The following is a 25,928-nucleotide window of genomic DNA, read 5'->3' on the forward strand; positions in this document are numbered from 1 at the left end:
GGCCGGGGCCGGGGCCGGCGTGCGGGAGGCGCCCCCTTCCCCGGGGCTGCCGCCCCACCTGGCGGCGGCTCTGCCCGCTGCGGGCCGGGGCCGGCGTGCGGGAGGCGCCCCCTTCCCCGGGGCTGCCGCCCCACCTGGCGGCGGCTCTGCCCGCTGCGGGCCGGGGCCGGCGTGCGGGAGGCGCCCCCTTCCCCGGGGCTGCCGCCCCACCTGGCGGCGGCTCTGCCCGCTGCGGGCCGGGGCCGGGGCCGGCGTGCGGGAGGCGCCCCCTTCCCCGGGGCTGCCGCCCCACCTGGCGGCGGCTCTGCCCGCTGCGGGCCGGGGCCGGGGCCGGCGTGCGGGAGGCGCCCCCTTCCCCGGGGCTGCCGCCCCACCTGGCGGCGGCTCTGCCCGCTGCGGGCCGGGGCCGGGGCCGGCGTGCGGGAGGCGCCCCCTTCCCCGGGGCTGCCGCCCCACCTGGCGGCGGCTCTGCCCGCTGCGGGCCGGGGCCGGCGTGCGGGAGGCGCCCCCTTCCCCGGGGCTGCCGCCCCACCTGGCGGCGGCTCTGCCCGCTGCGGGCCGGGGCCGGGGCGGGAACCGGAGCAGGAGCCGGGGTGCGGGAGCCGGGGCTCGCTCCTCGCAGCCCGCGCTGCCGAGTGCCGCACGCAACTCAGAAATACAGTGGCGCAAAAGCAAGTGCGACCCCTCAAAGGTTGAGTGTGTGGAGGCCAATCAAAAGACATAATGACTTTTTCGGTGTCTTTAGACGTTTTAGTAGAGAACAGTGACATTGAAAGACAGGGAAGCTGCCCCGTGTGCTGGGAGCTTTGGAGGTGTGAGATTGTTTCCTGTAAAACAAGAGGCACCGTTGGCCCAAACAGGTAGCATTAATTGTAGAAATGAGAGTTGACTGGCTCTTGCAGGTCATTCAGTCATGAAGGTGTCTTTTGGAGGGTGGGAGCTTTCCTCAGGGCGGTTTCTACACTCTCCCTTTAAACCATTATTTCTCTGATAGCTCACAAATCTCCAAATTGATCTGATTACCCGTATCGTTGGTGTGAGGGCATTTAAATTTCATTTCTGTTGCTGGGTCTGTACAAGGACTGTCCTGATGCATCTTTGTCTCCACAGCAAGATTCTGTGACTAAAAATACAAGACTAACGGTTCTGTTTGGCGGTGGCTTTGTTAATCTGAGAAACGAGCCGCTGGCTCCCGTGTGGTGATAGCAGCAACACGGCTGGGTACTGGCAACCTTCTATGAAAGAAAGCACACACAGAAATGCTCCTTGCCATTCGACGTGCCCACAGACAGCAATTTAGTTGTAGTGGCTGGGCAAGAGTAACAGATACCTAGACAATGAAAAACCAATAATTAAGTAGCATCTGATCTTGGTTGTCTCTACAGAAACTAGGATATACCAGCAGATGTATCTCCCTGCCCAGGCCGTTAAATGCAGGAGCTCAAATGCTGGAGAGTTGCAGGATCCTTTGTGTTAAGCTGGTGAAATACATCATATATACATAAAACCTGCAGCCTTTGTCACGAATGGGTGGTAGGGAAAAATGTAGCAGAAAAGCTCATGTGGTTGTGAAATTCAGACCTTCTCATTGCACAGTCTTCGTAGCTGTAAAACTGTCAAACAGGGAAAAATGATGAACTTATTTAAACCAATGTAGTGAGAACTGTAGAGTTTTATCATACGTGTGTAGTTTTCCCTTTCCTTACACTGACACACAGGCTACCAGCATGAACGCCTGCATGGGTCTGTACAGCCTGGCACCTGAGCCTGGTATATTTTCATTGAGGCACCGTATCTCGGTCCTGAGAGGACTCAAACACTGCTGCTGCCTCACGTTTCCAATGCTGCAATTAATGAAACTTGTTGTTGTTATTGCAAGCTTATTGAGTTAAAAGCCTGCTGGCACAGATCACAGTCAGCTTTATTTTTAAGCTTTGCAATTCAAAGCACTCGTACGCTAGCGTCCTTGGGAGGCTGGAATCCGCTGCCTCTTTATCTATCTCCTTCCCGCCATTTGTCGGCTTATACGTTTGACAGCTCGGTTGCCTCTGAACAGCCCGCATTCTTCCTGTCCGTGAGACTGGTTTCATGCTCAGGAGGACATATGTGTATTTTAAGCCTAGAATGTGACTATAAAAGAAAATTTGTTCCAAAATTTCTAGAGCAAAGCTAGGAGCTTATATAATTTCCTCCGTAAATATTCTGAAAGTCCGTTTAATGTAGTTTTAAGTCTAGGTTGAGTTGACCATCTAAAAATATTTCCATAGCCTGGTTTCAGCTACAGAATATGATGAATTTATCTGATTTGCCTCCCCAGGTAATAAGCAAAAGAGCTCTTCATACTGTGTGTCTTAAAACAAGACTATTGTAAATAAAGGGTACAGTTAATATAAGACAGATTTGTCCTTAGATGCCAAAAGATTTACTATGTTGGCTAAACCTAGTTGCAGTTACTTTAGATGAAATCAGGTCATTCTGGAAAAAGATTGGCTGTTTACATCTAGTTTGAAATGAAATTAACAATCATTCGTTCTAAAAGATGATACATAAAATATGTCTGTGATCACGTAGACTTGATCCCAAAAGCAAGGTGTCTGAGGGAAATGAAACAGCCAAGCTTACAGTCAGTCTCTCTAGCGATCCTCTATAAAACTGGATACTTCAAATATTTCCGTTGTGGCCAGCCTTCACGTGGCAGACTGAATGAGACTTTCTACCCCGCATTTTCGAGGGGTTCTTCCACCTCAGTTTCCACCCCCATGCCCTGTTCGGCATTCAAAGCCAAGTCAAACACCCAGACAAGGATGCCTAGGACATCTTCGTGAAGAATCACAGTCGTAAAATGCCAGCTAAGATCCTTCCAGAAATAAAGCAGAAGCTGTTAACCACATGAGGAGGTAAAAAAGTCTTCCCACTTGAGTGATGGCACTTTAATTCATTTGCTGATTTAAGTCTGAGAGTTTCTCTCATTTTTCTGGAAGATTATTAGTCAGAATAATTTCTGAGACAAATCAATTAATTTTTGAATGGCAGCTGTTCAGTGCTGATTGTTCTGCAATGCTGGCTCAGGTCCTGGCTAGCAAGTCCTAGAGCAAAATACAACCGAGATGGTCAAGGGTACCTGTTCAGAGCAGTTCTTCATGTGGCTGGGGCTGCTACTAATATAGTATGTAAGCATGTTTAAAAACAAAAAGTTACCCAACCACGCCAGCTTGCAGTGCGTCAGGCTTTGCAGGTGCATTTGAAGGTGGAGGGGTTGGAAAGTAAGTGAGGATTTTGTTACCATGGGTGCTGATGTTCTGCAGTAATGCCAAGTACATGCCGTGATCTTCATGGAACAGCTGCAGTTTCAACAGCTGTAGGGATGGTCTGATTTATGACACTTGGGGATATTTTGTTTTAACTTTGGCTAAAGTTTTGTGCCACGACACAAGAAAATTTAGGGAAGAATTAGTAAGTGGTGATTCTTAGTAACTGTGGCTGAAGTTATGAACATACTGGATTTAGAACATCTGAGCTGTGACTAGCAGAGGTATTTTGCTTCATTTCTAATAAATGATGAAACTGTGTGTGGATGTTTTTTATTTGTAAATGGGTCCATCTGGTTTTCTGGAATGATACTGTCACCAAACAGGCATCAACTCCTAGAATGCATAAGCCTGTGACTGGCAAAGTCTGGTGGCTGCCCGTGATTTTCAGCTTCTTTCGTGATTGCCTCCTTATGGTAATACTGTGCTTTGGGAGGTTTTATCACACCCAGAGGCCTCCAGCTTGAAACACACTGAGGTAATTCGTGCATATGATGCCAAGTCATAGCATTACGTACAAAACACTTTCCAATTATTCAGTAGAGAAATAATGTTTCCACTATCCAATGGGGGATAATAATTTTACTCTCTTGCCGGTTGCACATGTTATTCATTGAAAAAATTTTGCCCGGTGGGACATGGAAGCAATTAATTTGATTCTAGTTCTGTCTGGAATATTATTTTAAGAGTCACTGAAAAGTTTGCTCAAAACTTTTTATAGTTACTAGTCTACCATTAAGAGGTTTGCCTGTAATTGTTAATTCGGAAATCCAGACCATTTTCTTTCATAGGAGCCATTTTTTTTAAAAGATGGTTTACTTGTGTAATACTGTTTCTAAACTTCCCCGTGGTGTCTGTATGTTCATGTAGTCATCTCAGTCACTGAGCATGTTCATTTATTTCATAATAAAACAGGGAACCTGAGATTAGAAGATTTCTCAAAATCTCTTCCAGTTTCATTGCAAAAGCCCAAAACAACTGGTTTATCTCTGTCTAAATTGTTCTGAAAAATTCCAGTGAAGGAGGTTCGCCACCACTCAGTGACATTTATTGTTGCGCTTCACGACTCTTACCAGTAGAGTAAGTTTATAAAACTTCGATTCAGTTTCCCTTCCTGCAACCAGGCTTATCGCTTCTCACCCTATCTCCCGTAAATGGAGAGCACAGCTTATTCCCTCTCTGCTGCAGCCACTTCCCCTTTGAGGAAAACGTCTCTTGTAGATTTTGCTTCTCCAAATATTTTCCAAATATTTATTTTCCAAATAAAACAAAATACTTTCAGGCTTTTCTCCTTGTCATATTCTAGACCACTGATAATTCTTGTTGTCTTGTTGTGTTCTCATCAAGAACGATGATGCTCCAAACAAGACAGCTGAGTGTCTGCCTAGCCCCTAGGTTTACAAACTGTGCTCTGGTGTATGTGTCAGTATGTTTACATTTTTTTCCTCAATACTGTTGACAAATCCAGCTTGCGGTCTGCTATGCTGTCTGGCTCTGCTTTAATACCAGTCATCACTCATCTACATCTGTGCGTTTGGTTATTCCTCTTTGTCTTTATTAGCTCATTCATTTCCGGTAGCTCTGGTTTGCTAAGTTCACTCTGAATTCTGTCTGGATGCGAGCGTACCTGCAGTCCTCCCCGGCTTCACATATCCTACCAGCCAGGTGCAGCCTGAAGCCGAGAGAGGCACCTAGTCAGCTGTAGCTGTGGACAGGACGCAGGAACGGAGCATGCTGCTCATGTGGCTCTGCATTCGTATTCATGCCTGGTTTGTGTGTGTGCATCTCATTTTACTGTTCATGAAGCACATAGCGCTTGCTCCATGAATTTCTTGCATTTGCACTTCAAGTTCCACTTCCTTTACTTGCTAAAAGGTTAAACAGCACAACCCAAATTCTGTGCAGATCGCCCACTTATATAATTGCGTGGGATGCGGTGGATGTGGAACGGGTATGCCAGGCCAAGGTGGAACCCAGATTTGCTCATTAATGAATATGCATCGTTTCAAGTATGTCACTTGATTTTTTTACTTCGGCTTGAGATGGAGGTGTCTGAAACTTCAGCTCACAGGCTTGATGAATGCAGAAAGGTTTTGATTCTCTTGTCATGGGTAAGCTCTGTTCTCATTTGCCCCAAAACAAGCACTCTGGTTAAGTGTCAGAAGTGAGCCAAAGCCTTGGTGACCGAATACAGCTCTTTATTAGTTCAGGTTTCAGTATTCACAGACAAAATCCTCCCACACATACAATTCCACATGGAAGTGGTGTAACATATGCAACAAACAGGTGACTATATATCATGTTTCATCATAACTTAGTTTATTTAAAACAGATTTTATTTTTAAGTGCTTTGAGTCACATTTTAGTTTCACTTCCACGAAGAAAGCTTCAGCTATATAAGGTAAAGTCGTCCGTCCATTCAGAATGCATCACTTCCTTTTAAGAGCTGACAGGTTAAACTAGCTTCCTGTGCTCCGGACACATCACATACTGCTTTAGCCTCATTGCTTAATATATTTCTTTGGCAGAAGTATAGAAGATAAGTGGGGCCTTGTTCGTATTAGTTATGGTCCTGAGGCTTGTGAGAGTATGGCCTCTTCTCTTTGGCTGATGCCCATCTCTCAGCTGCTTCTAAACCCTTGTTGGACTCCCGCTCTGCTCCTTTCGGTTGCCTGCCCCATATCTGAAATCAAGAAGGATGTGCTTAAGTAAGAGCAGATTTATGATGTCAGGTTTTGTCTTGCACGTATGTTAGTACCCACCAGACATCTAATATCTTCCGAAAAGGTTCCCTCTCTAGTATTTCTGTTGTCATTCTGCAGTGGCGTTTGCCAAGCTCCATGCAGGGTTCTCCAGGCTGCTGCTCTTCCTCCTCCCTAACACCACAACCTGGACTGTCCTCTGCTCACTCTCTGTAAGGAGGGAAAGAAAACGTTTCCTGTGGATTCTGTTGCAGGAAGAGAAAGTTTAGCAAAACAGTGCTCTCATTTTCTGCCCTGCTTTTTCCCAGCTTCTGATAACTAGCCAGGCAGCCGATATTGTAGTGGGGGGGCAAAGTCATGCAGAGAACATTGAAAAGGAGTATATGAAGTATTATAGCAGCCAAAGCAGAGGTGTATGTACACTGTATGATTATTTAAAATTTCATTTTTGTTGGGGCAGTTTATCTAACATAAAGAACAACTAGGATTGCACGCCCAAAACAGCATCTAAATTTCCTCTGCTCTGAGGACTCTCTCTTTATTCATACTTTCTCCAGAGCTTCCTAAATTTCAAAATGAAACTTAAATGCAAATTTGCTTTATCACTCCTTTTTCATTCTTACTTATATTCATAATGATGGGAGTAAGCTGAAATTCAAATTGTATTGACTTTATTAATAGAAAGAGCCCGTAGAAGTTGACCACTAATGTGCCGTTTGCAATGATAATAATATACAACCGCCCCGAAGGTATTTGTGTTCTCCACCTGTTAGAAATCTGCTGACTTTAGTACTTTGATAAATGTTTAAACGAAAGAAGTACTGAAGTGAGAAAACTAGCACCCCAAAAGACGTGATTAAAACACAGTATATTTTTGTCTAAAACGGTATTACCACTGCTCACGTTGTGCCCTAAGTATTCTCTGCCAACACTGGTCAGGCTGTCCTGTTATTTACCGGCTAGAAAAGCAGCGAAGCGGTGCCTTCCTTCTCTTCTTGCACAGTCTCCAGTCGCACAGTCTCTCGCAGATCTCCAGCTTGTTCTCCAGAAACAAGGCAACTTTAACTCCCTGCACAAACTTTAATCGGCAGCCCACCAACAGCATGCTTTTGCTGAGTAGCTCTGCCGCAGGCAGTGGTAACCTCTGCTAATAAACTTCTCTTTGCAGGTCCCAGCCAGGGCTGTTGGTAATCATTTCGTGTGCGAGTAGTGCTTGCTGTCCCTGTACAAGGCTGGGCTGTTGGCATGGTACTCACAGTACATTCACATGGTTGTCAGCTCTCTCGCCTCCTGGCAAATCGTACCCAGGCAGATCTGCGGGAGAAAGGACGTACTGTCCCACCCACTTTAGAGAAGGGAAATTGAAGTATAAAGTTATGTGACTTAACAGTAACAGAGCTGGAAATAGTCCAGATGTTACATGCTTCAGTCTTGAGTCTAAAGGATAAGGATTCACTAAGATTCTTATTCCTATCATTGCATCACCAGTGTGCAAGGTTCATGTACCCAGACTACAATAAGCTACAAGATGTAGCACGCTTCTCGCAAATACCCGTGTGCTTTTTGGAAAGAGAAAGTTTAGTTTATGCATTTTCCCTTGATTTTTGGAAAGAATTGCTATAGTTGAATTTGTATCTAAGCAACACTGAATTCATGGTTCCCTTGCTATGAAGTGAAGGCATCCATCAGTCTAATAATGAGCTGAGTTTATCTAGCTCATCTCTAGGTGATTAAAAAAGAAAAGAAAAGAAAAATAAGTTTTTCTCTCTTTGTGGGTTTTTTACATTCCTTGGTGTGTATAACATGACAAACATTTGACCGAAATGTTATTATAAGCGCTTTTTCAAAAGAGCCAATTCTGCTGATTTGTAGTCAGAGCACTGCTGTAGGTCACAACAGATTTTATACTCAAGACTTTTCCAAAATGTTTCTGAAATCTGCAGTCATTCATCATTAAGCAGCTCGTGACTGAGACCAAGAGGTTTGTATGAGAGCTCCATAAGGAGTGGTAGCACATGCACATTTAATCTTTTTTTCTGAATTTTTAAATGAAGTATAAAGAGAAGCTGAACATTAATATGGTCTGATTGACAAAAATCAGTTCAATTTTGCTAGTGGTCCTGTAATTTGACCCCAAATTCTGAATTTGTGAGAGGAGATGAATTAGTAACAAAACATTTGGGTACTAACTTTTTAAAAAATAGGCCAAAAAATGGCAAGCCAAATTGCTAGTTTGAGATCTTTTGACCAGTAACCACTGGAGTCTTGCTGGCTCACTGTATTATTCGGTTAGGATGGAAGGACTGCTGCTTTCAGAAATTAGCCTGCTAATTAGGCTGCTAATTTGTTTCATGATGGCCATTTCAGTGTAGGCAGTCATTTAATGCTTGGCAGCGTACCGTTACGATACGCGCAAGCCTTTTACTTTCACAATCACAAACATCACACAAATACACGGCAGCTTGATGTAATGATACAAACTCTTCTCTGTAAATTTGCCATGAACACTGGTTATAGCGGTGTCTCCGGTCTGCCTCATCATACAGCTTCCCTAACAACAAAAAGCAGACAGCACATGCTCTTTAGGATGTTGAAGTGATGATAGGATCTCACTGTGTTCCCTTACCCACCTGAAAGAGAAGACCTTGAGCTTATTTTCTGCCTTTGTCTGCCCAAACAAAAGAATGTATCTTCAGCAAGGATTTACTTTAATTGTGACATGAAGTAGTTCTTTGGTCTTAACGCTCTCTACTATGAATTCTGTTCTAGCTAAACTTCTTTCATGAAAAAGAAAATAACCCAAAACGTAAATAGATGTTGCTGTTCAGATATAATTTCTATTACCTAAGAGTTTGCTTAGCAGTACTTGAAGTAAACTTCATATGCTTCTCTTCAAAAGTTAGTGTCCATAAGGAAGTGCTGAGGAAAGCTGAGACTATCACCTTCCTATGATACTGCTGCACTGCATTCTTCCACATGCAGTAGCATTTTAGTTAAGTTAATGAGTGAACTTTTGAAAATGATATTGTGATCCCCCCACCAAGTGATTTGGGTGTTATTGCAGAGCAGTTCTGGAGCGTGAGAACTGTATTCCTAAAGAGGCTGTGTTGCTTTCCAAGTTCATCTCATGTACCACAACCACTTGAGAACGGCCAGCCCCCAGGGCTCGGTGGACACATGGCATGGATGCTGGAGCCTCAGCGCTGTTGTTCGTCCCATACCCTATGTCTTCTTAGTGCACACACAGTTTTCTAGCACTCTAGCCCCAAGCAGAAGACCTTCAGTTGTCATCTGAAATGCTTTAGTAAACAGGAAGTTCAAACATTTGTTTTACAGTTCAGGTTAGAACTTAATAATGGTCATTCTCTTTGAATCATACCCTTCCCCTTGCAAGAGAAGATGAACAGACACTTAAGAACAACAGGGTTTTTTAATGATTTTTACCATCTGTAATACAAACAATAAGTTAAACAGTAAAAAGAATTAAATTAAGCTTGAGGTTCCAGCCCTCATACAAATAATTCAGATCTATAAAATAAAGACTGTTTAAAAATAAAATCAGCATCAGTTTTGGAAAAAAAGTACGTTCCATATAATATCAGTTAAAAGAATGGAAATAAAAGTTCTGACTTTTGACATCTGCAGCATTCAATGGGTGCCGAGTCCTTAAATCCTCTCTTGGGTGCATAGGTACATGTAGAGAGGTTGTATAACCAGACTTTTCAGGGGACCCAGACACCTTCAGGTGTGAACTGGAAGTCCAATCAAGTTTCCAGTTTGCCTTTTGCAGCACAGTTAATGTATTCTATTTAAGAGTTTGTAAAGCTGTCACAGCTACAGGCACCATCCTGTTTATAGCAATGAACCCCTATACACCAAGTGCTGCCTCAGTCTGTGTAGACTTTGGTCCTTCTTCATACATTATTGATAATAATGCTGATGCAGTTTCTTTTGCTTTCTGATGCAAAGCCTGATCACCCTCCCAATACTGGTCTTAACGAGTTTGGTTTCTAGGACTTGAGTCTTAGCCTTGTTCAGTGTGATGAGAGATTTTAGACTCCGGCCATATATAAAACAAATACTTGAGTTAAATAAGTTAACTTTACCCATACTTCTAGACCAAATGCTGGTTCATAAATGAAGTGGACAGATAACATGCTATGCATAGTATCATACATGGGAATACTCATTTAAATGTTAAATATTTTAGCTTCCCATGGAGTGGTTTTCAGGTAATTCAGAGCAGTAAGATAACATATCAACCACCTCTGCCTCAGGAACACTGACGCGAGTGGCAGACCACGCGAGCATTTGAAATGAAAGCCTCTCATGACATTCAGGATTTTAGCATCCTGGCATCAGTATAGGCTTCATCTTGTGCATCTGAGTCCACGTGTAGGATAAGAGGTCACTTCGGTTCAGGGAGAAAACGACTCTTGGTGATTACTGCATTCATATTGGATTCGATCCAGTTGAGGTATTGCGTAACTCTGGTGTAAACGCCAGGCTTGTTTTCTTTTGCACAGCCATCTCCCCAGCTGACAATCCCATAAAGCGTCATCCTGCCATTGTGCTCACAGACCATGGGGCCGCCGGAATCTCCCTGACAGTGGAAAGAACATATTAGGCCATTTTCTGCAGATCGAGCCTTTAAAACAGGGAGCCTATGATTGTTTTTCCGAGAGTGAAACAAGCTAGTAAAAACCTATGAGCTAAAGTTCTGACTTTTGCGAACGCTGCATAGGTGGAGTCTGAGGCTCTGCATCTGCTGTGACCTGAACACAGTCTGTAAGGTAGGGTTCTTCAGTTTCCCCCTAGTGGGGCATAGAGAGAATAGTTACCTTGCACACAACACTCCCTCCTAAGTCTATAATCACAGGTATTAGGCTAGTGACATAAGGTCAAAGCCAACATGCCCAATTTTCACCACAAAGTCAGTTGTCTCCCTGTCCATAAGGTACTGCCACACTTACAGACAACACTTGTTCTGTTGAGTGGCTCACATGGACACTCTGCCCAGCGAGGGTACAGGGAAGCAAATCTAGTTTTGAGGAACCTGTGGAGGGGCTCAGCCCCCCCCCAGTAGTTCACCTTTTATCCCTTTGCAGGGCCGTAGTTAATGTTAAGGAAGTGCAAGCTGAGATTGGAATAGCTGCTGTATTCCTCTGATGCATATCTACCAGCCATTGCTTGAGTGGATTGTAAACAAGGCCTGAGGAATAGCAGTGCGTAAGATACTGCACTTGTTGCTCCTCCAGAGGAGCGTCTGGTCTGGGGTGACACCTAGTTTAGGTCCCAACCTTCCTCCATACGTCTGACCACGCTACAGGTCAGCTCCACTGGATGTACTAAATTCCTGCTACATAGATACTGTTTTGACTTGTAGAGCTACAAGATGCTACCAGCTGATCCATATAACGTACAGGCATTTAAAAAGGTTTAGAAGGTGCAACAAACCAGTTTTACCTTGCACGCATCAGTCATCCATGTGGGATCTCCAGCACAGACCATGTTGTCAGTAACTCTGATATTGTCATAGTATTCATATTTGCATTTTGTCTGTGATATTAAGTTCACAGTGGCTGACATCAGTCTTTGAGCATAGTAAATGTCATCTGCAAACAAAAGATTAGTTAACTATTTTCACCATCGAAGACAAAAACACCCCACACTTTGAGCACTTTAAAGAAATTAGCATAACTATTCCAATTCTGATTTGAGGGTTTTATTTCCTGCTTATGCAGTATTGGTTTACTTTTACTATTAATGAATAAGTTTTAAAGAGAAAACTATGCAAACTATAAAGCTTGGTTTTTAGAGAAAAAAGAGTTTGGTGGTTTTTGAAGGAAGTTCTGCACAAATGCAATCCTTTGTTAATCCTCCAACACAGCTTTAATTTTTTCTACTCCCCACCACATCAGGAATGAAAGACATTGCTGTGTTTTACATCTTGGCTTACTTTGTGTGGTTGACAAGTGTGAGAAGCATCAGATAGGAAATGCCATGGACAACTAGAGAAGATGATAGCAAAGATCATCTTTGAGGCGCACATGGAATACATAAAATAGAAAGGAATCTTTTCAATCCTTTTCAGATCATGGTATAAAACCCCATCCAGTTCCCACACTGTGCAAGTACAACCTCGGAAAGAGATGTCATTCACTTACAAAAATCTTGCTTGCCGTAGCCAGATATTTCACACCGGGTGTTCTCCTGTAAATAAAGGCCCTTCTCTGGCAAGCAGACTGTTCTGACAGATTTGGATTCTGCTGCGCAGTGTCCAGAAGCTGTTCTTATCCTTATCAAAGCTAAGAAACAAGTCAGAGAGCACAATGTTAGATTTGTAAAGCAAGTTTTTCCCCTCAAGTTCTCTGAGAACAGGAGTATCAGGTGCAGTTGATAACAAGAATAGTTGCAGTTACATTTAGTTCTTGTTACATATGGTTCCCCTCATAGCTTTTGGAATGACACCGAGTCATTATTAAATAATAACAAAATTAATTTCCCACCAGTAAAACTGGCAAGCATTCCAATTTGGACTTCCTTCCTGGAAGGATAGGGGTTGACAGCTCCATGAAGATTCCTTTGCAAGTGTATCTGTATCTTCAGATGTTTTAAAACCTCCGCTTCCTGCCTGGCCATAGAGGGTGGCACCCACTGCCCTGCTGAAGAGGGGGCAGTTTATACTGTACTTCTCACCAGAAGGGCTTATGAAGCTGTCCTTTGAGTCCTTCTCCTTAGCAGCAGGAATTAAGTGTCAAGTGTGAGAGTGGCAAGTCTGTTCTGTGCAAGCTGCAGAAACCCATCTCTGACTTTGTTGCTTTAGGGATAAGCTTGTGAAAGCCAGAGAGACTTAGGAAAGCCTAGATTAATTCAGGATAACCGTTGTCTAATGTGGTACCTGATACAGCATTCCCCTACCATACGGTGAAACCTATTGTACATGCCTTTTTTCATCATTTATGATAGCTACAGAAATCACACTGTATGTATAATGTCATCTCTACCCCACCAAGTTCTGGGCCTACTATGCTCAGGGCAGAGAAACCATACTGCATGTGTATGGGACATCCTGCCCCATTCCGAGTGGCTAGACCCGGTGTGCATGCATTTCTGCTGACAAGCAGCCCCCTCCAATTGGAAGATGGTAGAAGTAGGATGCTGCCACCTGTACTTATGGAAAAGCCATGCTGTGTACAGGTCCAGATATAAGACAAGCTTATTAGTTGACTGTGTGCCAGGTAATGCACCTGACATGTGCCACAAACCAAGTTTACACACGTAAAAGAATCTTGCTCAGCACAGGCCTAGTTCTCAGAAGCACCTGGTTCCTGTTCCCCCTCATGTCATCTCTGGTTCTACTTTTTTTGGAAGACGTATGCCACAATTACATAGCCTTCAGCTATCCTCAGTGGTTTAAAGGCTCATATTAAGATGACACTTACCAATATCATTCTCATTGCCGCCTGTGTCATCTGTAAAGCCAGGGTGAGAGATGATGTCATCGACCATGAATACTTGCTCCTTATCATCAGTAACATTCAGTATAGACTTTCCAAGGAAGACTTTGTAGATGGATTTGTCTCGTGGTTGCTTTGACCTGAGTGAGAGTGAAGAAATTAGTTACTACTACCAGTTTCTGAGAGTGAGGTCAACAGTTTAGATCAAGTCCCAGTTCTGTTTCATGTTTACTTTAATGCTGACAAGGAAAAGCAAAATTTAGTCAGCTTTGAAAGCTGATCCAATGTTCTACAGGAAAGCATCTTGACTTTTCCATTTGAAAGGATTAAGACACATGTTCAGGCATTTTGAAATGCACACCTAGCTAGCTGCTACTAATGCCAAGCATTGGCAATGAGAACCCGCAGCAGGATGCCAGGAGGATCAGCTTTCCACAGGAAAACCAGCAGAAGACACCCTCAAATGTATTGCTCAGCAGCTCATCACCTTTCAGTACAACTTTTACGTTTTAGGAATAGTTAAGGTGAAATGAAACCCTGGCTCCAATTTAGGCTTGAATTGTTTAAACTGCATAATCCACCAAAATGTTTGCATCTTGCTAGCTCATTCTGCTGGACTTGGACTCCCGGAGGCTTAATGTTTATGGCCGCTCTTCGTGTTTTGCTCAAAAGAACATTCTTACTATGGTACATTTTGAAGGGTGGCTTAGTGAGCATCGCACAAAGAAATCCACTGAAGAAAGTTACAAATAGGGAGGATGTGGAACTGTAAACTTACTCAGCAAGAAAACAGTGTGCTGCTGTAAGTACCCAGCAAGGGTCGATGAGGCTGCCGCCACACAGAAAGTGGTCTACGCCCTTTATTTTATGGAAGATGCCAGCTACCCAAGGCTGAGACTCAACCTCAGCCTGGCTTCCACCAACAATCTTGTAGTACTTGCTGATGCTCCTTTGACCACACGCACGCCCTATGAAAAGAGAAATGTTGTTCAGATGTTCTTATAACTACACACCAGCCTTATGCTATTAAAAAACCAAACACACCCCAAAAACCAGTTTTCTTGAAGCTAGTGTTACTTACCACACTTCTCTATGTTGCAGGGTGTCTCCTGAATGGTGAATCTCTTTTTGGTGTAACACCAGGGCCTGCTCCTTCCATTTGGGTTTCTAGAAGATAAAGGAAGTGTTCTTTTCATAAAGACTTAAAGTATCTTAGAATTCTAACTATCCTGAAAAGGTCAGACGTGTTCTGCTGCAAGATATACCAGAGAAAGTAATTAACAGCTGACTATTATTGTTGCATACTGGGAATTTTGCAGTACGGTGAGCTCCATGGGGGAGAACTCTCAATATTTCAAAGACTCAGCATTCAAAATATTTTTAGTCAAATCATCTCTGTAATATTTGGGGGGAGGAGGGTGTTTGGGGGTTTTTTGGGGGGGGGGGGGGAAGAGGTTGGTTGGGATTTTTTTTCTTGTTTGGTTTGTGTTTGAGTTTGGTGGTGTTTTTTGATTATTTTTTTTTAATGTGCTATCTCTTGAGGCACATGTGGGCTGTGACAACAGAAGCCATCCCAGGGAGAGTGATGCTTTTCTTACCTGCAGTAGCTGTGTTTGCCCAGTCCAAGTTGCAAAGCATTCTTTGAGTAAGCATGGTAATGGTCCCTCCTGACTACTGAGGGAAGGTCCCACGGCAGACACTCATCTTCTGTAGCCATTCCTCTGTAGTCCTCCCCATTCCCAGTATAGCACATGCTGTCAGTGTCTGAGAAAATTATTTTGTTAGAATGATTATAAAAAGAACATGCTGCAGAGACAGAAGTGATCTGTAGAGATCTTTCCAATGAGAAAGAAGTTCATGCATTACACTTGAAAACAGATGATGCAAAATCTGGACTGATTATGTTCTTATTAGATTTGTTCTCTGTGAATTTTGAGCATGAAATATCTTATGCTTTAAAGCATGCGGATTGCTTCTTTAATAGTTTGTGTACTTCACAACATAATCAGTTCTCCTGCTTCTGAACACTCCCAAACAAGTTCACTTTTTCCCCCCCAAACTAACACACTTGTGAGGAGGCAGTCAACAGGGACAAAAGAAAAGTTAGAGATCCTGATTTTGCACCAACATTTAGCTTTATCTCATCACTTAGTCCATTAGTATAGAGAGCTGAAAGGATATCCAGTTGTGTGTGTAAGTAATACTTTCATCTGGATTTCATATTCATGATTTGCCTATCTTTTAGATCTTTTCAATCAATTTAGTTGGTAGTAAGGAAGACAGATACTCTACCTAGTTCACAGTGAATCCCAGTGTATCCTTCCGGGCATACGCAACGATTAATTCCGCTAAATAGATAATAGGTAATACAGGTTCCTCCATTCAAACAGTGGCATTCTGCAAGTAAGAGACATCACTAATTAGAATGGTGTAGTGCAAACTAAGCTTTATGTGTTGGAGTGTCATTAAAAGAATGAATATGTAATTGCAGGTTAACAATTTCTTTTTAGGGTCAAGTAGACATGGGAGATATTTACCCTTGTGATCTGATCTGTGTTTGTGTGGCAGCTTGTAGGGCTTCTTGCTATAAACCTAAAGGAAAAGAAAAAAGATTTTAAGGAAACAGTTTATTTTATATGGTTTGATTATCTTTTATGGGCCTATGCTCTGTTCCCTACTGCATGCCTTCAAGAGTTAAGTTTTTTGCATGTAGTTACCAGCTGAACCTGCTGTGGAATCTGAATGTAAATCAAAACTGGAACTCTTCTTGGGCAAAAGCAGAATGGGGAAGAAAAAACCAAACCAAACTAACCAACCAAAAAAACAAAACAACCCACGACACAGAAATCCCTCAGGAAAACCCCAGCAATCTAGTTGAGCTGATGCAGTGGACATTGCAGTTATTTCTGCTCTAAGGACCTACGCAGCTCTCAGTGGCCAGCACCCCTAAAACAGGGAAGGGAGCTTCCCCCTCTCCACCTCTCAGCCACCAAGCAGTGCAGCAAAGATGCAGTATTCTCCAGCTGCCTCTCATTTTTGTGACCTTGGTGCTTCACATTTGCGCCATGGAATAAAAGCCAGTAGATTTATACAACAATAGATTCTTGCCCTTTACTTCAAAAGTCCTGCCTCTGCTTTGCAGGCTGGATATTTCTTTCTCCATGGAATTAAATAAGATTAGGCTTTTAGTATACTTTTCCCAGAGGTCAGGTGGGCCTGCCTGAGCTAAAACACGTAATGGTAACGCACGGTTCCATGATGTTGGCGAGTGGCTCTGCTGATAGATATCAGCTGTCATACAAGTTGACAGTCAAAAATACTCAAATTCATATCAGTTGCTCTTTTTTAGCATCACACTTTCAAGTAGGGGAGGTGCAAATGTAGTTAAGGCCCAACATCCACCTCCCTGAAAGACCAGTGAGCCCTTGGTACTCGGTGGCCAGGTCTAAATTGCATTAAGAGAAAAATAGAAAAGCTGGATTTTTTTGGTCCTTGCATGATGTCTTCGCTATTTGAATGCTAACAGACATCTTAGGGTGGAGAAGAACTAGAAGAAAAAGCAATGGTTTCAAAAACACTTTTCTTGGAACATACATGTGCAGCAGACATATGTGCACATGCAAAGGCAGCAAAAAGAGTTCAAGTCAAAAGCCTACTACACTGTGTAAAGCAGAAATATACTCAAAGCCAGAAGCAGTTCCAAGTGGATCCCCCAACCATTTATTTCAGTACTTACAGAATCTAGTCCCGTGACAACTGTGCCCAGAGTTACTGCGAGGAAGATGAGTAACTTCATGCTGTCAGTTAACTTCTGGCGTTGTTCCACTTCTATCTGTATTATTTTGATTCTGAAAATAAAAGAGGAACTTCAAGCCATGCTGTAGCTTATTGTCAGCTTTGTTGTTTCTGTTGGCTTCAGTTCATTCCAGAATAGGTCACAACACAACTGACAGAAGACTTAAGCATTGACTTGCTGTGGAATAGCTGCTTATTATTTCCAGATATTAAATTAGAGGTTATTGTTTGAAGATTTTTTGTATATTTAGCAATGCAACCGGACTTTCAGAGTTTAAATGAAACAGAGAAAGGGAAATTACAAAAAAAATCCATGCTCCGTTTCTCCAGTGTGGACTAACACAGTTAGGAACTGGCAGATGTATTTAGTTGCTGTCCGGCTGTTTGTACCTGATGAACTGATTATTACTACCTTGCAGCAACAGCACGAACACCCGCAGTTCGGGTGAGAAAGGGAAGGCTCCTGCCTTCACTACCTCTGCACTTGCTGGCTGCACCTTGTTGATGCTAGGCACTTGCATAAGCCTGGGCACCTCACCGAGTGCCTCCGACCACCGCCAACTCTTGAGAGTCTGGCCTTGCTGTTACCTCACTTATTTAGAGAGGCTTAGAACATACTCTGATTTCTTATATGCAGCTGGATCTTGTGCCCAAGCATGTACAACAATCTTCCTGAGAGCGGCTGTTAAAAGACTAGCTTGTAAAAACAACAGTGGAATAAAGCTATAAAGTACCAATACATTTGGCAGATTTTTTTAGATTACAATGCAAGTCACAGGATTTTTTTAAGTATTCTCAGTTCTAGAAAATTTGACTTTTAAAAGATTCCATGGGAATCTTAGTTATATTTACATCAGCAAGCAGTGCAATGCAGTGGGAGGGGGTACCAGAACTGAGCTGGTGCTGAAGACCTGCTCCCCACTGCATCTGCTCCAGGGGTTCCTACACTGGGCTGGCTCCAGCCTGGTCCTGCAGACCGAATGCCTGCTGACATCTGGAGCGCATCTTCCAGTTGGGTTTTATTCAGAAGAAATACAGTGCAAGTACGCCAAAGCCTCTCAGTGGTCTGACCCAAAACACGGGGGGGAGAGAGGCTCCCCGGATTCATTTGGAGAGAGCTGACATGATCCAAACCGAAATGCTAACATAGATGCACCCCTTGCTTGTAAGCAGGTTTCATAATGCAAGAAAGCAAATCATGCCTCAGGTACTTGACATGCACACTCGTGGTTCAGCCCCAGCCGGGCCCCGCACAGCCGCTCGCGCACCGCCCCTGCCCCGGCGGGGGAGAACCGGAACGGCACAAGCAAGAACGTTCATGGTTGAGATAGGAACAGTTTAATAACTGCAATTAAATAATAACGATAAGCTATAATACAAAGGAAAACAGCAAGAGATTCAGATTCAGCTGTGATTTCAGCAGATATATTTTCCCCTTAAAAAGTATTCGTACTAAGGATAATTAATTTTAGCGTACTTGGCAGCTGCACAGGTAATTTATCATTTGTTAACATAATTAGTCTCTCAGGCCCAACCTCAGCATCACACACGGCATTACTGCTGATTTCTTGTGAAAGCAAGGATACGCCGCAGCAGGTAGGACAGCTCTTCCCCGCTGCTGAAATGCCGCATCACACGAGAGGCGGGTTTTTTTAATTTAAAGAGCAACCGCTTAATTCCGTTCAATTTATACCCGGCATTTTTGCCCTTAAAGCCTAATTCGGCTTTAAAGGCATCGCACTTACCAGCGCGGGAGGCCCGAGGAGCGGCGCGGCGGCTGCCGGTGCCGGGCGGGAGGGCAGGGGCAAGGGCCGGGGGCAAGGGCCGGGGCCGGGACCGGGACCAAGGGCCGGGACCAAGGGCCGGGACCAAGGGCCGGGACCAAGGGCCGGGACCAAGGGCCGGGAGCCGAGCTGCGGCAGCTGCCGGGACCAGCCGGGCGCGCGCGCTATAAAGGCCGTGCCGGGGGGGCGGTGCCGGTGCCGGTGCCGGTGCCGCCCCCGCCCCCGGGCCCCGCCCCGCCCCGCCCCGCCCCGCGGGCGCCTCGGCCCTTGCCCGGCCGCCAGCGGGAGCTGCGGGGGTGACTCAGGGGCCGAACCTCAAGCGCTGCCGTTTAGTTTCGGGGGTGCGGGGGGGGGGGGGCACGGCCAGGGCGAGCGAACAGCGGCCGCAGCTCGGCGATCGGGGGTCGCGTCGGGGAGGGGCTCCTTGGCTCCCCGCGGCAGCCTGGGGGCATTCAAAAATAGCGAAACGCGAGTCAGGGCTATGAGAAAACGGTTTGCGTTGAAACCCGCCGAGAGGGGTGAACGAGCACGGTGTGTTTGGTGCTTACGGCGCTACCCGCAGTGCGAGGGGCGCGGATGATTTAGTGATTAGCAGGGGATTAAATTGATTCAGGTGTGGGTTAAACGCAGCCCACTGGGAGGGGGTGTTGGGGGGGAGGCGGGCGTGAGGCGCTGAATGTGTTTTCAGAGAGCGAAGAGCTGCCCCCGGCTGAAGCGCGACGCTCGGGGCCAGCGGGGTCTTTCCTCCGTTCCTCGGGCCCGCTGGGACCCTGGGACAGCCGGCTCACCGCAGGGCCTGAGCTCGTCGTCTCCCAGAGCTACCCACAGCCCCCCGTAGCAATCTCCTGCTCCCGAGGAACTGGTCATGGTTTTCCCATAATTTCTGTCTTCTTCTTCATGTGGATGGAGGTGTGAACTGATGTCTAAGAATGCAGGCCCAGCAAAGTAGGTAGTCTTTCCTAGCCCAGCCACGCGTGATTTTTCACATGTTAGAGCAATGCAGTGAATAACAGCAAGCCAGCACACAGCATTTGTGGGTATATTCGTAGGGTTTAGCTGCAGGTAGCGCAGGTGACTAAGCTGAGGCAGGTCTCCGTAGGCTGTGTGCCGATGAAGAACAGTTTCTTCAGAGGCCAGGTCAGAGCAGGAGTTCACCTGAATGTCCCTCAAGAGGAATGTTTTCATAGCTGGACAATTCAGAGCTTAAGGAGATCACCCTTCTGCGTTTGACATCTAACTTCACTGGTATGAGTACGGCTTAGCTTTCTTCTCCCCCCCGTTCTATTTGTGTCATGTCTGTGGTATAAGTGTTCCTTTATTTGTGTAATGGCCACTTACATTCTCTATGCCTTTCTGTTCGGATCTTCAGGCTCATGTCAGAACAGACCTCGCACCTGCTGAAAGCATGCTGGATTCACTTCACTGAAGGTCAGGAGCTGAATCAAGACAAACAGCTCAAGCGGGAAGTCCAAAAATGACTGTAGGTAAGGAACAAATCTTTCTGAACTTCAGGAGAGTAATTTTTGTCTCTCTCTCTGGTGACTGAATATATCAACATCACAAGCAATTAGGTCCTCTGAGAAACAGGGCAGAAAATACCAAGGTAGAATCCCCATGGCACTCTCCTCACTTTAGAGGAGGGGCAGTGGAGTAAACTTATAAATGCATAATAAATTCCACAGGGTAAAAATAATCCAGATTTTAAAAGCAGTCTGGAACATTTACTCACTTAATGAATTTTAATACACCAACCTTACCCATAATGAATGAAGGCATGGGTCATGGTTTATTTCAGCAGGGATAGCAGGAAAGGGACAAGGTGCCAGGAAGAGGATGGCTCCTCGGGGCTGGGCAGCTCCTCTCCTTCCTCCTCCACGCACCCAAGGAAATGGTGCTAGGCCTTGGTGGCTTCCTCAGACTCTGTTTCTGGAAAAAGAGTCAACCCTAGAGCATCCGGGTTTCCTCTTTCACATTTGTTGTTCCCTGACAAGTTCTGTAAAAGTGTAAGCGATGATCTCCCTGAACCTTTGACCAAGCTGTGTAGATGTCCCCTGTTCTTCACTTTGCCCCTGAAACCTGAAGGTTCGTACTTGTTTCCCAGGTCCAAGAGCCAAAAACTTTTGTTGTCTTCACTCTGGCACAAGATACAGCAAGATTCAAAACTCCCTTTTCTACCATTTGTCATATACTTAGGTTTTACTGAAATACTGTATTACTTTATTCTCGGTGAATAAATATATCTAAAAGGCCACCAGAAGTGGCCTGGGCAGTGGTGTCCCTTTGTTCCAATGGGACTGCTAACAGTTACGGATGAGAAACTCTGCCGATTGCAGTCAGTACCATGGTAGTGCCACCAGAGTCCTTTGGTGGGAATATTTGCACCCAGACAGGCGAATGAATTCTAGTTGAATGACTGAACTGAAACTACGGTTTAGCAGAGAGAGACCCAAGCTAGCTGCAAATGAGTTTGCTTTGGTACTGCACGTAATCTCACAGCAAACAAAGCTGCGTGGTCGCTGTGAGCATTAAGTGACTCTTAGGGAAGCAGAAATGGATGCGATAATTTACAGTGCCTGAGTTCATTGAGCTGGCTGATGGCTGGCACAAACAGATCTGAAGTGAGGCTGCAGCTGAAATAAACCCTTGTAATATGCGCTGCCTTAAGGCAGAGACTTTGGAAAATCTGTAGCCTGGCAGTTCTGGCAAGACCTCCACCTGACCTCAGAGCTGGACCTGCCTGCACAGGTCTGAAATGCACAGACCCAGGGAGCGGGAGGGGTGAAACAGGACCAGCTCTGCTGCCAAGGGACTTTCAGTGGCTTCAGGATTTGTTCATTACTTCATGCCTCGAGAGTTTAGGAGGGCCCTGTTACAATCCATGTTATCTCCCCAGAATAAGGTCATGACAAAACAGAGGAAAAGGTGATCTTTATAACTCAAAATCAAAGTTATTCGGGAAGAACAGTGAAAAAAATGAAATGCCCACTGAAGGACTCTCAGTGGAACTTACGTGCCCAGAAGATACTGATTAATGACAAGCCGTGGGGCTTGAGAGGGAAACTCTTGTACAGACCCATGAACAAGTTTTGTATTTTGAGAGACACTTTCTGATTTCCACTTTCTTTTTCCGTATACATGTCTGTGGTTTCATCGCTTTGGTCTCTCATCTGAATTTGGCAGAGGCATGGGCAGGATGGAATTGGGGAAGGGTACTGAAGAAAAGAGAGGAAGTGGTATGGGTGACCTTGTAGAAGACACTTTACCTTGTTTAGATGCTGTAGGAGAACAGCATCTAACCAAGAAAATGCATTTCACAAAATTTAAAGTCATTGTCTCATATACATGGTCAGGGCTGTCAATTATAGGGCTTTATATATCTCTCTTGTCTGTACCTGGATTGCAACACAGAGTAAAGAAAATATATCGACCTATTATGCGCTGCTTATGTGATCCAAGCCTGTGAACCCCTTGCAGTCATATAGTACTTGTCTCAGACAGAGGTCAGATGCAGCGGATCCAACCCTGAAGAGCTAGAGAGATCAGACCCACAGTCAGGCAGTTCCTGCTTTACTGTTATTCTGTGATTTAGTTTTCAGTTGCAAATAAAAATCTTGCTGATTCTTTTAATTTATAGTTGAAGTAACTTGAATGTTTCAGAGTAATCGGCCCGCCTGGCTTAGCAATTTTAGAAAAGATAACATTCCATTCCAGCTAGATGAGGACACTGACCCTCTTACAGAAATACAGGGTTTTTATCTCGTGGTGCTGCGCTGAAAGAGACACTGAGGTTTGCATGGTTTTGCAGAAGTTGCTGGGTTGGAGGTATTATTAGTTCCAGTGTTCATTTTCGCAGCTGATGATAAGATAACACCAAAGAGAAATACCATCTACCACACGTTGGTTCTGATGGCCCATCAGTAAAACCCCAAAGGACAGAATTCATGCAGAGTTAAGTAACCCCTTAAATATTAGTAAAAAGAACTGCCGCAGAAGTGCCGTTCTGTCGGGAAGAATTTCCCTTGCTGTGGTACCCGGACACTGCACAGTGGTTTTCTCAGCCAGGGACACTCACTAGCCTAGTAGGAATCTCCACACACACATAATTATGGCCGTGCTTGGAAATCCGCCCTGATGCCGAAGCCCTGGCTCTGTGAGCCAGACACTTGTGCAAGCGCCGCTGAAGGCAGTGGGGCTCAGCGCGGGGGCAGCCGTCCCTTCTGCTCAGGGCACTTCCAGAGCCAGGGCTCCGGGCTGCCGTAACTGCGATGGTCGTGTGGCGCGCGGTCTGGTTTGCATCGCAGATCAGTAATACCAGAATTCTGTCTGTGTGGCCGACACGGCCTCCCATGAAACAGAAAAACCATTTGCGAGTCCCCACTACTCCTGGTGCATTGGGAACGGGGAGGTCTAGATTTGCATATGAGCAGTTACGTGTACCTGGACCTCTGTCATCTCGCCTGAAAGAGCAGGGTTAAGCCTCACGCTCAGTATTTGGTTAGTGGTTAAGAATACAAAAGCTAAGAAAACACCTAGATCCTTTTGACATGACTTTTCATCTCTGTAATAAGTTTGTTGTTTTTTTTTTAAAGAAAATAGGGTGTCACTGAATTAAGTAGCCCCAGCTATGCGTATAGAATGCAAAGAATACAGCTATATTTACAACTGCTTTGTGTATTGGGGTATTCTTCAAAATTAAACATTATTGGGTTACGGTAAATTTTGGATTATGGCAGGAGGGATTTCAAGGCAGTCATAAAATGTGTTACGAGTTTAACGGAAATTTTCCAGTACACAGTTGTTTTAAAATATTCTAGCTTTATCTTTAAAAACATGGGTACTTTTACAGTAAAACATTTTGTATTCTCCCTTTGATATTAGCCAACTTAATTTAAAAAATCAGATTACTTCTAGCTCTTGCGATAATAACAGGTATGACTGAATAAACCAATAGATTTTTAAATGTAAACCAATGGATTTCAGATGTTACATTATCACCATTCATTAAGTTAAAAATATACAGCTGACTTTTTAATCTTTTTCTCTAAATTATAGCTTGTATGAGTCCCAGGAATTTCCAGCATAGCTGATTTTAAGTTGAATGTGATTCATAAAAATTCTTGCACTTTAATGACTCTTGATTACTTGTCAGTTGTTTGTGGTTGGAGTCTGAAGCAAACGGTGATCTCATTTCCTTTAGGTATAATACAGCTACTCATGTTTCTTTGTTTATTTAAAACTTTGTTCCTTTTCCTTGCTGCCTACTTGTTTTTCTGTTATCTGTGTTATCTACATGAGTAGAAGTAGCAGAGTTTATCAGTTGAAGGCCACTGGACTCTCTCTGGATGCTTGTTGACACTACTTGTTGCTTTGCAAGCAGCAGGAATAGCCAGCCTTTATCTCTGAACTAAGCCAGTGTAATCAAAACCTTGCAAACTCGCTTCGGTCACAACAAGAAACCAACTGCTGTTGGCTCAGCTATTTTATTACACTAGCAGAGAATGTGGTTGAAGCTTTCACACAATGTAATCCCTCTCAAGCGCCGTTTTGCTGGGTACTCCCAGCTGCGTTGTTCAGAGCGACTGGCTGTGCTAGGAGTTGACTCTAGGTGCAGGCTGAGCACCCTGAGCACCTGTGAAATCCCCTGTCACCGGGCCCGTGTCACTCATCCGTAGAAGGCAGCTACTTGACAAATGTTCTTTTTTCTGTATACAAAGTTCTGTTGTTTCAGTGAGCTGTCCGGATACGGATATTTTTCTGAACAGCAATGATCACATCTGAGTGTTTCTTCATCAGCTTGATGTGCACCTGCTTTTAAACTATGTTTTTTATCTCATTTAGCATTTATGAAAATCCATTGATTATGAAAATCACCAATCTCTGCTGTTTGTTGAAATTGCTCAGTTGAGACCACTAATATCTAAAGCAAAGATCAGTCTGAGCTACAGATGTTGCATTCAGATCCTAAATAGATTAAAATTACGTTTGCGTTTAGGTCCGGGCCTATCTTTAGTTTCTAGTTGCTGATAGCACTGGGGGAAACCTGGAAAAGAAGATTTCTGAGTCTAAAGCTAGAAGGCAGAGTTTTTTAGGGATTCAGCTGTGGGTCTTTTGGTGATCGTAAGTTCTGAAGTAGGATATTTTTCAAGGGAATCCTATGTCTGGCTGCTGTTCACTGATCTGTACTAGAACACTGAAATCTAACACTGGAAATTTACAGGAACCACTGGCTTGGGCTGTTATTTCTGCAGTGCGTCAGTCAATCAGATTCGCATTCCACAGGAAAACCAACAAACTGAGAATGTGCCAGTTGGCAGACTTCTGGAGAAGAAAGATTTGCTAGAAACTGGGAAGAAAGCAAGTCTGGGGGGATGAGTTCTGCACGCTGCGTCGCAGTGATGGTGTATCCAGGGAAGCAGCACACCCTAACCCCCCGTGCAATACAGCCCGGGAGAGAAAACTGGCACTGCTCATCTCCGCGAGAGGCTGGCTGGGAAGGTCGGTTAGGATTCCACTCCTTCCTCCTCTGTCTCCAGCTTTCCTGCTCATGCAGGAAGATAAACGCCTAAACTAACACAGGCAGTTCCTACCTACAGGGAAGGAAGTGGTGATTTTACAGGCTGCCGTGACAGGTGTCTCAGTGGAGAGACAGTTGATTGTTCCTGCTCTCAGCAGGGTGCGACGCTGCCTGCTCCTATCAGTTTGGCCTCGGGGGGAAGACAGCACCTCTCAGGCAGAATGCAGGGGTGCTGGGTCGGTGGCAGGGAGCCCCGCCTGCCCGGAGGGGAGCGGGGGTGCCGAGCGTATCCCTTGCTGCTCGCCGGAGGTGCTCATCGCTTGCCGCCACGGCACAGAATTGCGGCACAATCCTTACATGCAGGA

At 44.7% G+C, this 25,928-nt stretch overlaps 1 protein-coding gene across 1 annotated transcript; it reads right to left on the reverse strand.

Annotated features, from left to right (window-relative positions):
• Positions 1–9,421: 9,421 nt before the first annotated feature.
• Positions 9,422–19,175, reverse strand: PLAU (plasminogen activator, urokinase). The gene is made up of 11 exons (XM_064464946.1): positions 19,011–19,175; positions 17,207–17,318; positions 16,008–16,062; positions 15,763–15,867; positions 15,069–15,234; positions 14,552–14,637; positions 14,249–14,438; positions 13,456–13,610; positions 12,178–12,318; positions 11,477–11,625; positions 9,422–10,613 (listed from the first exon to the last, which is right to left on the reverse strand). Exons 2-11 carry the CDS (start codon positions 17,264–17,266, stop codon positions 10,419–10,421), a joined length of 1,302 nt encoding a protein of 433 aa, XP_064321016.1. The 5' UTR covers positions 17,267–17,318; positions 19,011–19,175; the 3' UTR covers positions 9,422–10,418.
• Between the last annotated feature and the right edge of the window lie 6,753 nt (positions 19,176–25,928).

The sequence above is a fragment of the Phalacrocorax carbo genome, chromosome 13 (genome assembly GCF_963921805.1).
Source record: "Phalacrocorax carbo chromosome 13, bPhaCar2.1, whole genome shotgun sequence".
Taxonomy (NCBI): Eukaryota; Metazoa; Chordata; class Aves; order Suliformes; family Phalacrocoracidae; genus Phalacrocorax; species Phalacrocorax carbo.

Bases quoted from the DNA above. Each gene is read 5' to 3' on its own strand.
- PLAU (XM_064464946.1), bottom strand. From the start codon at position 17,266: ATGAAGTTACTCATCTTCCTCGCAGTAACTCTGGGCACAGTTGTCACG. The intron at 16,063-17,206 runs GTAAGTACTGAA...CTTTTCCTTTAG, and splicing joins TTGTCACGGGACTAGATTCT to GTTTATAGCAAGAAGCCCTA. The intron at 15,868-16,007 runs GTAAATATCTCC...TCTTACTTGCAG, and splicing joins ACACAGATCAGATCACAAGG to AATGCCACTGTTTGAATGGA.